We start from the raw sequence: 13,913 nt of genomic DNA on the forward strand, positions 1-13,913 counted from the left end.
TACGCTCTGGGCTAATGTTAGCTTACCGTTGACTTAGCTGTTAGTGCGGCAGAAAGAATGACTCGTTTCTCCTAAGCCAGGGCACTCTCCGTGGTTTTGAACTGATCGATATACTAGCGCTTCATTTCTGCTCCTCATCCGTCTCTCCCGCAAAATATGAACGCTTTTTGGATCATATATCGTATAAATTAAAACGATAGCAATGTAAGCTAGCAATGTAAAGCAAAGTTTTTTAGCGGATTGTTTCCGGGTCGTGGGTTTCAGAGTAAAAGCAGCCATGTCTTTCCGGCACCCCAGAGCTCCTATTTTGAAGGAATCCCGGCACCGTTTGTGTTAACACGCCCATCGCCCAGGACGAAGTACTTTGTCCTTTCTATTAGTAATGCCCGACGCCCAGGACGAAGTATTGTCCAAAGGACAAAGTTTATTGATATGAGAACGGATCGCATGGCTCTATAGCCCAGGCGCGCCTGCTGGGCAGACGCTCCTAATCCAGAGCGATTTACATTAAGCAAGACGCGACCAACAAACCGTGTTTTCCGTTGCAGATGATCATCCACTAGTAATGGACTTCATGTCTCTGGCTTCCTTTGACAATGAATGGTAGACTGCATCGTTTAATCTTCCCTGTGTGAACACAATGATTAATTGATTACATCACTAGCAAAAGATGCAAAACTGGGTCAATTCAATTAGAATAATCAAGTTTCAAGCTTGCAAGGCGTAGGCATATACTTGATGATATAGTGTAAAACTCACTATATACAATTATAACTACATCTCAACTCATAACAAAAATAAAGTGGCCCGTGTGTCAGTACAGTTTGTACAATCTAATCTGTCATACCTCAGTGGACGAATAGTTGATTGCACATTATAGACCGACGCAAGCCTACAATAGCGACGTAACTCACGCAGGGACTATGTAAGGACTAAATAACCTTGCGTTTTGACTCACCCCTCCGCAAGGGGCAAAACGGACTCTGTCGAGGCCTTAAAGGGCCACTTCACCCCTTTTACAATCAGATCTTATTTTAATTGTGTTTGGGAGTTGAGAAACACTTCCTGGGGTTTTTATGTGGATAATTTGTGTTTTTAGATATTTCAGTATTTCAAAGTGTCCATGGGCTCACCGCTCCATGATGTCATGGACACAGGGCTCACTTCCTTCTTGGACTACAATCCCCATAATGCTTTGGTCCACTGCTCATCCTTGTGGATAGGGGGAGGGCTGTCTTACTGAGACAACATGTAGTCCAGGAAGTAAGTGAGCCCATAATGGAGCCCATGGACACTTTGAAATACTGAAATATCTAAACACACATATTGCCCACATAAAAACCCCAGGGAAGTGTTTCGTGTCTCCCAAACATCATTAAAATAAGATCTGGTTGAAAAAGGTGTGAAGTGGCCCTTTAAGTGATTGATAGTTGGGAACAAAAGGACCTTTTGTAACTCTGGCGTTGTGAAAAGGGAACCAAATGGACACTTGGTTCTGTTTGTACACTTTTCAGTGTTAGATTAGGTTTCCCAAATTAAAAAATATTATATCAAATTCATATTGTTCAGTGGCCTATATATGAAACGGGGCTGAAATGAAGGTTGAGAACCACTGCTTTAGACTATGGTGACTTTTGAATGTTGGCATGGGTATAAGAGGAGGGCTGTTTTTTGTTATAGCCGTGCTTTGTTTGACTTCTTTTACACCACATGACCCAAAAAAGTAAAACAGTGTTACGTGCGCAGTGTGAGCCCCCTGAGCGACTGATCACAGTGTGAGATTTCACACCAGTTCTGGCATACCTCCACATGCAGACATGTTAATTCCGTTCACTGTACTGAATAGTCTGAGCAAAAGAATGGCTGCTCGAGACTGTTTATTGGATACGCATGTTTCTGCGGTGTGACAAAGGGGTCAAAGCCTCTTTTATAATAATGGATCAAATTGGGAATGAGTTGTAAGCACTTTCCTGTGTGCGTACGCAGGGTCGTCGGAGCAGCATGGGAGCAGTAGCGCCGTGAACATAAATGTGAACGTCATCAGCCCCGATAAAGTTTCCGCCAGTGCGAGGAGACGCTATGAAACTCAGGTCAGTTGGCGACACATGGTGCGCACACACGCACGCAGACATGCACGCACACTGAGGTTCAGTCACGCTGCGCACCACGAGATCCACGCGACCAGAGTTTGGCCTCCGACAGAGACGCTGAATGTTGCTCTCTCTCTCTGCCAGGGACCTCTGTGACTGCTTTGGAAATCAATTACTACTATCTGGGGTTACTCTCCTTCCCTTTCCATCAGACTGCCTCCCCTCTCTCCCTCTCTCTCTCTCTCTCTCTCTCTCTCTTCTATTTCTCTCTCTCACACTCTCTCTTCCTCCCTCCCTCCCTCTGTGTTTCCATCTCTGTCCAGTGCGTGCTGGCACCCTCTGTGCCTTTGTCACTAGCGTATGTTAACAGGCGCTGTTAAAACGCCCGCTGGCTCTCACAGAGAAAGATTGCATGTGAGGAAGAATCGTTTTTTGTTTTCCACTGTTTGATTTTGATCATGGGAGCAATTATTCTCCTCTCTCTTCCCCCCTCCTCTCTCCCCCGTCACTTTCTCTCTCTCCCCCCCTTTTCTCTTTTCAGATCCAAAGCAGATTGCAGAATGTTGGTAGCAATTTGCAGAACAAGAGCAATGACATTGAAGTTCTGGCTGTAAGTTTGTTTGCCCCCCTCATTCTCCCACCTTATCTGTCCAATCCATGTGCGAAATCACAAGAACCAGAAAGTGTATTTTTTTTGCTAAAATAGCAAAACATCAGAGGACACGGTCCCCTTTTCCTTGTCGTTCACATGTCCCTGGAACCCCCTGCTGGGTCCCTGGAACCCCCTGCTGGGGCTGAGATTGCCAACGTAACCGTTTAACTTGTGGGCAGAACAATAAACACCAAACAGAACACAGTGTGCACATGTGTGGGACGAATCGGAATGGCCCGGCGTGTTTCGTTCATTTGTGGTTTTGTAGTAAAAACTGCAGCGAGGTATTAAAGTAGATTATCCCTTCTTGTGCCTGTTTGTTTTTTTGTTTTTTTGTTTTTCGTTTCGGGTAAATGCATTTGGTAAATACGTTTATCATCCCCGGCGCTTTGTTTGTGTCTGGATCCCGTCACCAACGCTGCCTTCAGTGCTAGAGTTATTGAAACGGAACAGACATAATCACCCTGATAGCGGTGTTTCTCAGGCCAGAGTGTCTGCCTCGCTTCATGCCAGCGGCCTGTTTACCACTCCTATCAGTCCCAAATGGAACAGAACAGCGGTCGTTTTCCCATGACAAAGCCACAAGGCCATTAGTCTTCCAATTTCCTGCAAAGAAAATGACATCGGGTCCTAGCGGTGATCGCGTTTATGAAAGCGGAATTATAGAGCAATCTTTTCCCCCCGCTGTGCTGTCTCCAAATTGAGACCGCACAGCACAGCGCACAAATAAACAGTGACCACCTGTCCGCGGACGTTTTTTTTTTTTGCTTCCTGGTTTTGTCCCGCCGGCCTTGTGTATGTTTTCCCTCGAGGTATAAGGATGCAGGAGCCACTTCCTGAGGAAATGTATGTCGTGTTGTTATGAACCGTATGCGCAGTGGTGGAAAAAGTACAAGTACATTTTGTACTAAAAGTATCAACACGGCAGCGTAGAAATTCTCTGTCACAAGTGAAAGTCCGGAATTCCAAAATGTACTTGAGTAAAAGTACAAAAGTATTGGCCTCGAAATGTACTGTACATAGTGGCAGCGGTGGCCGAACGGATTGCGGAGCGGTCTTGATACCGGAAGGTCGCCAGTTCGAATCAGCGGACCGACACGTTAAAATTACCACCGCTGAAGTGCCCTTGAACAAGGCATTGAACCACTACGATGAAATGTTCTATGAGCAGGGCCTGGCTGGAAACAAGTTCTTGAGCTTAGCCCAGATACCCTGGGTAAATATAGTAATCATTTCATTTCAGGTACAAAAAGTAAAAGTACTCATTATGCAGAATGTTCCACTTCAGGTTTTCCGATGTATAAAGATATTTTGAAAATTGCAGATCCACAAGCTCACAATGTGACGCATTGTGAGCTTGTAGATCGGCTATTTTCAAACGGCCAAAATGTATATAGGGCTGGAGAGGTTACTGTATGTTTTGTAATAATAATCAAAATCTCCAAAGTAACTACTGTAGTAACTAAAGCTTACAAATAAATGTAGTGTAGTAAAAGCACAATATTTGCCTCTGAGATGTGGAGTAGAAAGTACAAGTAAAGTACTAAATTGTAAGTACGTGTAATGAAAATGGACGAGCTTCCATTGTGTTCTACTCACCCCCCCCACCCCCCTCCTCTTCTACCCCGCAGGTGGACCTGCAGAAGGAAACGCTCATCTACTTCCTGTCTCTGGAGGTACTGGGGGTTCTCTAGTGGTCTTGTCATGAACAGAGTCAATAAAAGGCCACTTCTCATTGAATGGAGGGAGGGAGGGAAAGAGGGAGGGAGGGAGGGAGGGAGGGGTGGGTGAAAGCAAAAGGCCAGCAGAGGTGAGGGTCCCTGGAACAGGAAGAAAGGGGATCCCGTATCCTTCCTTTTTAACAGCCCAGTCTGGGGAAAACACCCCTGTTGTGTTCCACAGAGAGCAGTGGCCGGCTGCCAGAGGCTGTTTGTTTATACCTGCCCCCCCCCTTGCTGTGTATGTATAGCCTCTTACATGGTGTTGTTGTACTGCTCGAGTCCATGACTCGAGTCCGGTCTCGAGTCCACATTTTCATTGACTCGGTCTCGCCCCTTAATTTGACTTGGACTTGACTCTGTCTCGGACCAAGGGACTCAGAACTCTGCCCCCACCGAGTCAACTCGAGTCACAAGTCACTAGTCGCTACACTGCAATGGATCATTTTATTATAAAAATTATGAGGAGACTATTCACATTAACATTATAGGAGAACTGTCTTGTCTTGTTAAGTAACAGCTGATGCGCCTGCCTGCTCTCGCAGTGTTTTCTGTACCGGCTATAAAATGAGAAAAATAAAATAGAATCTGGTCTCGGACTCGACCCCCTCCCACACTCGGTCTTGACTCGGACTCTGCCCCCCTCTGACTTGGTCTTGACTTGGGCTTTAGGTGGACTCCACTACAACACAAGTAAGACGCGTGAACGCGGGAAGCGAACGCAGCTGTTGTGGCAGTCTGACACACACATACACACAGAGCTTTTTTTCCTCTTAATTTTATTTTTATTTGTATTTATTATTATTTTGTATTATTTTTAAATGTATTTATTTTTTAAGTTTTTTTTTTTTTTTTGCGTGCATGCGTGTGTGTGCGTGTGTGTTTTGCGTGTGTGATACAGCTGCGCCCTCTGGTGGTGGGCGGGTGGTGTTACCGCGTGACACACAGACAGACACACACAGACAGACATGATCTGCTGTGTCTCATAGTAAATGCTCACTGCGTTCGCAATCACTGCGTTCACAATCACTGCGTTCACAATCACTGCGTTCACAATCACTGCGTTCGCAATCACTGCGTTCGCAACTACTCATACATACAGTAGGGATGGGCGTTTGGGATATATCTTTTTGTTGCTGTTAAAGATGTACACTTTAAATGTTTGTGGTTATCCCAGATTAACAGTAGCGTCATGATGTCATATTTATGCAAATGAATCGCATCACAAGCTTTTGACACGCCAACTGTATCATGACCAGTGTGTAGCACAACCGATGTCAGCACTTCTCAACGCAGGAAATCAAGGCAACCGTCTTTATTATAGAAAGAGCCTACAAGGGAGAACTGTTTCAACTGAAACAAAGTTAACAGTCTTCTGTCTTTCTGGAAATGCTTTCCCACAGCTTTCCGGCTTCCTAGATGTCTTTTTATAAGCTTTGGTTTCAAAGCAAACTGTGGTTTATTTTTTTAAAGCCAATCCATTAAAAACGCGTTTCCCCCGGCCTAAACATTGCTGCTTAATTGTTTGGAACTTAATATAGATTTTGGTGGGCAGCAACATTGGATATTTGACACAATGTACTGTAGTATAAATCCATCAAGATGAGGTTTACGGTAATATTGTGGCTCTGGACAGAAGTATGGTTGGCGTAGCTGTCACTGCTAGGACATAAAGTGAATAAAGAACTAACAATGGATGTTTAATCCTGTCTGAGAAACTCACGGTTAATTAGTTCTCAGCGGAGAGTGATTTATTATCATGTACACGGCTGAACGCGTGCCCGACCCCATCCCTAACACGCAGACAGACACAGTTAATACAAATAATATCCACCACTGACGTGTTTGCAATTCACATTCCACATTGGCCTCACTTGGACTGTATCGGCTGCAGACACGCTGGTTTCCATCAGCGTGGTGTAAAAAGAAAAGAAAAGAAAAGGTAACGCCAGTCATAATGGTGTGAGGAACCATATAGAAAGAAGAAAAATGATCTTAACACCACTGTTATGTAAGCAACAGCAGTCTCCCCTCGCTGCGAATGAAAGGGCTCCCTGTACAGTCGGCCCCCTTCCACCGCACGCGTCAAAGAAAACACTTTTTCAGCGCATGAAAACGCACGACAATACACAGTGGGTCAGAGCCAGGCCAACAGGAAAAGCCTGCTTCAAAATGTGCAGCTTCTAATTACCCCAAGTCACACCAGCACAAAGGGACCAGGCAACTCGGCCTTATTCATCTCGACCCACTCCGCACAGCCATGACAGGCAATAATATACATGGTGTGTGTGTGTGTATGTACGTGTTCAAAGCCTCAGATCAATCTTTTTATACCCGTTGCCGTTTATTGTGGTCAGAGAGAGAGAGAGAGACTTTGGGGTCCTCAGTGTCTGACAGGGAGCTGAATAATGCTGTGCTTTGTTTGAGGTCCGACACTATGGTGGGGAAGGCCTTTTGTGATTAAAAAAAAGATAGCTTTGTCGTTCTATTTGTACGATGGCTCTATATTAAGCTTGTGAGGGTGACGGGTACTGTAGCTCCATATCCTTGTACAGCAGATATGAAAGAATGTGGACTTGATGTGCAATGGTGTAGATGTTTTTGTTTAAGATATTTGTCTAGGCTCTCTGCCCATTATTGACAGATATACAGTACGTACACAGTAAATGGGGAGAGAGACGGGGGGGGGGGGGGGGGGGGAGGAAGTCGGGATCGGGACTCGAACCCACAACACTCTGCCAGGCCGGACCACCAGCCCAGACGCCCGGACCACCAGCCCGGCCCGGCCCCAACAGTGTTGATTTTGACAGCAAATTTGTATGTTGTTTTAGTCTTTAGTCTTTAGTCTTTTGAATGAAATTCCATTTAGTTTTAGTCATATGAAAAGTTTTAGTTTTAGTTGACTAAATCTACAGTTGATTTAGTTGACTAAAATGTATTTTGGCCGGCCGTGATGGTGTTGCAATGCCTGATTTACAGTATACTCAGCTGTGTGCCGAAAATAGCAGATCTACGCGCTGCCACATGTACTGTGACACGTTGTGAGCTTGTAGATCGGCTATTTTCGGAGAGTGACACCTCCACAGTCCACACAACCAAACGTCTTCTGGATCTCTTCTCCACTAGACCCAAACATTTTAGTCTAGTTTTTGATTGTTGACGAAATTGTCCGAATTTTTTCCTAGATGTAGACATCATAGCTCAGTTTTTCTTTTGCTTTTGTCAGTGAAAAAAGCCGGTAGTCGACAAACATTTTTCATGAGAGTTTTAGTCGACGAACTCAACACTTGATGTTGTCTCTTCTTGGTCTCTCCCCAGTTTGACAGCGAGGAGCAGTTCAACATCAGCGTCCAGCATCTGTTGTCTCGCCTCCCCAAACAGCGCTACCTCAAGTCCATCTGCGAGGAGATCCACCGCTTGAAAATGGTTAAAAGGTACGAGTGTTGCCATGTCTGTGCAGTCTCATGTGGCCAGACTGTTGCCTCTCGCAATTTTCATACAGTCTGGAGCACGGAAGCTCTGATCATGAGTAAGCGATAAAGTGGAAGTGAAGCTAAATGGTAAATGGTGCATTTATATAGCGCCTTTATCCAAGGCGCTTTACATAGATTGTGCATTACATTCACCCATTCATACACCGATTGCGGCGGAAGCCATGCAAGGTACCAACCAGCACATCGGGAGCAATTTGGGGTTCAGTGTCTTGCCCAAGGACACTTCGACATGTAGACAGGAGGAGCCGGGATTCGAACCGCCGACCCATGGATCATTGGACGACCTGCTCTACCTCCTGAGCCACAGTCGCCCCTATAGCTATACCTCCTCACTTCCGTTTTGTCTTTACAGTCGCGCAAATGTATCCTAATAGAAATAGAGGTCATCTCAGGCAACCATATATAGCTTGCTGCTTTGCAGAAATGGAAATAAAAAAATACATTTTAAAGATATTTTAAAATATATTTTTGTGATCGGAAATGGCAGGTTCCTTACTCTGATTTGGGGAGGTGCAGTGCCAGACTCTATATAGCATTCAGAGATTGTGGAATAGTTGTCTGGCTACGTGAGACTAGTCTTTGTGCAGGGTGGAATAGCCTTGTTCAAAACAACACATAGGTCTTATTTTATTATTTTTTTTTAAGATTTTTTTTGGGGGGCTTTTTACCTTTTATTGATAGATTTACAGTAGTTTGACAGGAAAGGGGGAGAGAGATGGGGGGGGGGAGACACGCAGCAAAGGTCGCCGGGACTCGAACCCGCGACGCGCTCCAGCCTAGGTGCCTGGACCGCTCGGCCGGCCCAGGCCACGTAGGTCTTCTTCATGTCAGTGCTGCCCCTGCTAGAACTGCCAAGGAGACCCTGTATCCTAGGTCTTTATCATGTCAGTGCTGCCCCTGCTAGAACTGCCAAGGAGACCCTGTATCCTTGTCTCTCTGCTCCCACATGCCACAGGTCAAGCCCTGACTTGCCTTTCCTATAATAAAAAAACAAAACAAGAAATAAATCATGAAACCTGAGGCAAACAAATAGTAGAACACATTAAATTGTAATACCCCCGACCCCGTCTTTAAAAAGGCAGACTTCCTTTTATGGGCAGCTGCCACTCCAAAGCCTGGACTAAGCCGGCACGCCGCAGGTGTTCCAGGAGAACTGACGAGATGTAACTACCGCCTCCAGAACATCACAACCTCAGGTGATCCCATTTCCTGAGGTGAAATCTGGGGGGCGAGGATTTACCTCGTTTAGTTTCTGTGATGTCTGGCTCTTAACACCCCCTGGTTGATTGACGTGTGGGGCGGGGGGGGGAGGTTAAGTATTTTGGGTTCAGCCATTACTGTGGTTATGGGTGGAGTGGTTTATAATATTTATCCCAAGCTCCCGGGCAGTGTTGCCATGTTGCTCATTATTATGAGTGACTTACTTTGGGCTTGTTTTTTTCTGTAAAGTTGCTTGTAAATATTGGTGGTTTGCGGCAGGTTGTTGTTTTTTGGGCTGGTTTCCGAAGTGTAGTTACTAATTTGGGCTTGTTTGAAGCTTTCTAAATGATGTTAAACGAGTGGTTCTCACACATTTTCATTTCAATACTCGTATTTGTCCACGAGTATTTTGTTACCCCTGTACCTTTTTTATTTTATTTTATTTGTATTATTTTTTTAATAGCAGGCTCAAGCTTGTAGATCTGCTATTTTCAAATAGCTGACTCCCCTGTGGCCTCAGGTCACTTCTTTAATTTTGGCTCGTTTTCATAGCTTATTTCTCTCGCAAAATCTGGCAACTCTGCTCCCAGCCCCCCCCCCCCCCCCCCCCCCCCCCCCCACACACACACACACACACACACACACACACACACATGTTGCTCATTATTATGAGTGACTTTGGGCTTGTTTTTTTCTGTAAAGTTGCTTGTAAATATTGGTGGTTTGCGGCAGGTTGTTGTTTTTTGGGCTGGTTTCCGAAGTGTAGTTACTAATTTGGGCTTGTTTGAAGCTTCCTAAATGATGTTAAACAAGTGGTTCTCACACATTTTCATTTCAATACTCGTATTTGTCCACGAGTATTTTGTTACCCCTGTACCTTTTTTATTTTATTTTATTTGTATTATTTGTTTTAATAGCAGGCTCGAGCTTGTAGATCTGCTATTTTCAAATATCTGACTCCCCTGTGGCCTCAGGTCACTTCTTTAATTTTGGCTCGTTTTCATAGCTTATTTCTCTCGCAAAATCTGGCAACTCTGCTCCCAGCCCCCCCCCCCCCCCCCCCCCCCACACACACACTCACACACATGTTGCTCATTATTATGAGTGACTTTGGGCTTGTTTTTTTCTGTAAAGTTGCTTGTAAATATTGGTGGTTTGCGGCAGGTTGTTGTTTTTTGGACTTGTTTCCGAAGTGTAGTTACTATTTTGGGCTTGTTTGAAGCTTCCTAAATGATGTTAAACCAGTGGTTCTCACACATTTTCATCTCAAGGACCCGCAGATTTATGTGTATTTGTCCACGAGTATTCTGTTACCCCTGTACCTTTTCTTTTTTTTTGTATTTGTATTATTTTTTTTAATAGCAGGCTCGAGCTTGTAGATCTGCTATTTTCAAATATCTGACTCCCCTGTGGCCTCAGGTCACTTCTTTAATTTGGGCTCGTTTTCATAGCTTATTTCTCTCGCAAAATCTGGCAACTCTGCTCCCAGCCCCCCCACACACACACACACACACACACGTACACACACCACCTCCCCTGCTCCGTGCTTCCAGTGTTGTGACTCGTGACGCTAGCGAATGCCCATAGAGAGCAGCCCTGTGAGGGGATTTGATGGATTTTCCTTTTCTTTCATGAATGGGATATGGCAACAAAAGAAATGAAATCCACTCCCCCGGCGGCTCCAATGAGAGCTTTGTGTCTGGCTTCACCAGAGCAGTTGTTTTTCACCCCCTCCCCACACACACACACACACACACACACACACACACACACACACCTCAGTGTTGCGTGTCCCGTTCGCCATTGAGAGAGAGACAGAAAGAGAGAATTGTTTACCATCGAGCGAGTGTTATTATGGATCCCACCGCAGCTCTAGACAAACCCCTCTGTGATTGGCCAGTAGTCGCTGTGATTGACAGTTCTTGCAGCTAGCCTAAACCTAACCTCAGTAAAACTATACCTAAACTTAACCCTAAACTCAGTAAAACTATACCTAAACCTAACCTCAGTAAAACTATACCTAAACCTAACCTCAGTCAAACTATACCTAAACCTAACCTTAACCCTAAACCTAACCTCAGTAAAACTATACCTAAACCTAACCTCAGTAAAACTATACCTAACTATAAACTTAACCTCAGTCAAACTATACCTAACCTTAACCCTAAACCTAACCTCGGTAAAACTATGCCTGCCCGGGAGCCAATCAGACGGGTCTATCGTAGAGCTGTGGTGGGTTTCATAATCATGCGTCAAGCGAACGTCACGGAGGCAACAGAGCCAACAGTTGAAACATTCGGCCGGTTCGCTTTGTTGTCGTTGGGATGTACGGCAACACTGGCAGCAGCGCCACGATGGGAAAAGTACGCACATGTTTTACTTAAGTAAAAGTATCAATACTGCAATGTAGAAATACTCCGTTAAAAGTAAAAGTCCGAAATTCAAAATGTACTTGATCAAAAGTACAATATTTGCCTCTGAGATGTAGTGGAGTGGAAGTAAATGTACTGGAAATTGGAAATACTCAAGTACAAAATACCTCAAAACTGTACTTAAGTACAGTACTTAAGTAAATTTACTTGGTTACTTTCCACCACTGGCCGGGTTAGGGTTAGTATCATAAACCCCAATGCGTCCCGAGGGGCCCTCAATCACCAGCGTACCCCCCCCCCCCCCCCTCTCTCAGCCAAACTACCTTTCAAGTTGGAGCTTCAAAACAGGCTCATAACTCGCCGCCCGCTGCTAGCTTGCCATCACCCCTCCTCCCGTTTAAAAAAAACGGAAAGTGGCAATAATTCAGGTGATAATGGACGCAAGTAGACCAATTAGAGCGCCCTTGTTTATGTGGGGTAATGGGCTCTATGCATAGTATCAGTATGCACACACAATAACTCTTGTTACTTCCGGGCTGTTTCCTATTTCCTTCACAGATGACACTAATTAAGGCTCTGTTCCATTTAGTGTGCAGTGGTTCTCAAACCTTCAAGGACCCCATAACTCTGAGAGGGTACAAATGGAACCAAATATTTGGTTCACTTTTGTACATATTTTGTACACTCAAGTTACACACCCGTACAGGGCCATTTGAGACCCACTTGTGTAGCAGAGTGTTTCCAGTGAGCCAACATGCACAATTGCATGACCCTGACTCTGTTTGACCAGAATAGAGTGTAATGCGCATGCATAAAGTCAATGGCAAATCGAGTGGCAAAGTGAGTTTAACGTTGTTTAACATTGTTTAATACAATCAGATAAGACTTTTCTGTTTGGATGTACAGGCTGGGCTGTCAAGGCCAGAAAGTAGTTTTTTGCCACTCAGTAGGCGGTCCGGCATAACTTCCGGGTATGATGATGATGTCACGCGCATACCCTCTATAGAACAGAGCCTTCATTAGTATCATCGGTAACACCTGTGAAAGAAGTAGGGAAGGGGCCCAAGTTCATTCCAAAATGCTGTGTGTGCATAGAGCCCATTGGCCGTTCAAAACGCAAGGCCCTGTGATTATAGGTGGAAATTGATTCAAGATGATGTATTATTATTATTGATTCAAATTATCTATTGGTCAAGAGTGGCTGAATTTATCTTTTTAGATCTCATAGCAGGGTCCATCCAGAACTGTTTTGTAATGAGTGAGCAGGTACAGTAGGGGTTCTGTTTTGAGTGTCACACTTTTTGCTGGTGGCTATAGGGCATAGCAGTGGGCGTGTTTATCTGGTTCCCCTGCAAAATTGGCCATACATTTTTCCCATAGAGATTTACAAAACATGTCCCATAGAGATTTACAAAAATATTTTAAGCCTAGAATCAGGCCATCCAGGATCCGGGTGAGTCATGACCATCAGACATTTGATACTGTGAAAAAATATATATATAAAATGCCAAACAATGGGTATTTATTAAATGTAGTATATCATATAATTAAGTATTCAATATATACATAAAAAAGTATATATATATTATTTATTTTTGTCTTCACAGAATCAAAGGTTTTATGGTCATGATTCACCAGGATCTTGGATGGCTTGATTCTAGGCTTAAAATTGATATAACTTTTCTCTGAAAAATCTCTATGGAAAAAACCACGCCCACTGGTATGCCCTATCATCACACCTGTGACCTGGGAGGTAGCATCCTGCTGGATGAACGGGTTCTACAGTAACAAGGAAGAGGAAGAACATCCGCACACCAGTTTGTAGAGCTCCGAGACTTACTTTATTTTAAGGCCTTAAAATAAAGTAAGTCTCGGAGCTCTACAAACTGGTGTCCTTCCTCTTCCTTGTTGTTTGCCTTGACGCCTGACATCCAGCACCTGGCCTGAATATAGGCATTCAAATCAAATCAAATCAAATCAAAGTTTATTTGTATAGCACATTTACATTGACCGAAGACAAACCAAAGTGCTGAACAAGAGCATGTAAACAAGAACAGCAACAACAAGAGCATGTAAAGAAAAGAAAGAAAAACAAAACAAAACAAAACAAAAACAAAGCCACAAGTGAGACCGGAAGTATAAACAGACATGGTATAAGAAGGGTATGCGTTTTCAGGCAACATTAAAAGCCAGGGAGAAAAAGTGGGTCTTTAGGAGAGATTTAAAAACACCCAGGGACTGGGCAGAACGAATGGGAAGGGGCAGGGCATTCCACAGTGTGGGACCGGCCACAGAGAAGGCTCGGTCCCCTCTAGTGACACATGAGGTTCCAGGCACAATCAAACGCAGTTGGTCAGCTGACCTCAAGGGTCTGGCTGGGACGTATG

The 13,913-nt window shown here is 44.4% G+C and overlaps 1 protein-coding gene across 1 annotated transcript in view; it reads left to right on the plus strand.

Moving 5' to 3' along the window:
- Positions 1–13,913, plus strand: part of eif2ak4 (eukaryotic translation initiation factor 2 alpha kinase 4) — a 69,809-nt gene that overhangs the window by 53,246 nt on the left and 2,650 nt on the right. The window contains exons 35-38 of the mRNA XM_079528753.1: positions 1,987–2,090; positions 2,632–2,700; positions 4,374–4,418; positions 7,779–7,894. Of these exons, the coding sequence (XP_079384879.1) occupies positions 1,987–2,090; positions 2,632–2,700; positions 4,374–4,418; positions 7,779–7,894 (334 nt within the window). The remainder of the gene's footprint in view (positions 1–1,986; positions 2,091–2,631; positions 2,701–4,373; positions 4,419–7,778; positions 7,895–13,913) is intronic.

The sequence above is a fragment of the Electrona antarctica genome (assembly GCF_951216825.1).
Source record: "Electrona antarctica genome assembly, chromosome: 18".
NCBI classification, from domain to species: Eukaryota; Metazoa; Chordata; class Actinopteri; order Myctophiformes; family Myctophidae; genus Electrona; species Electrona antarctica.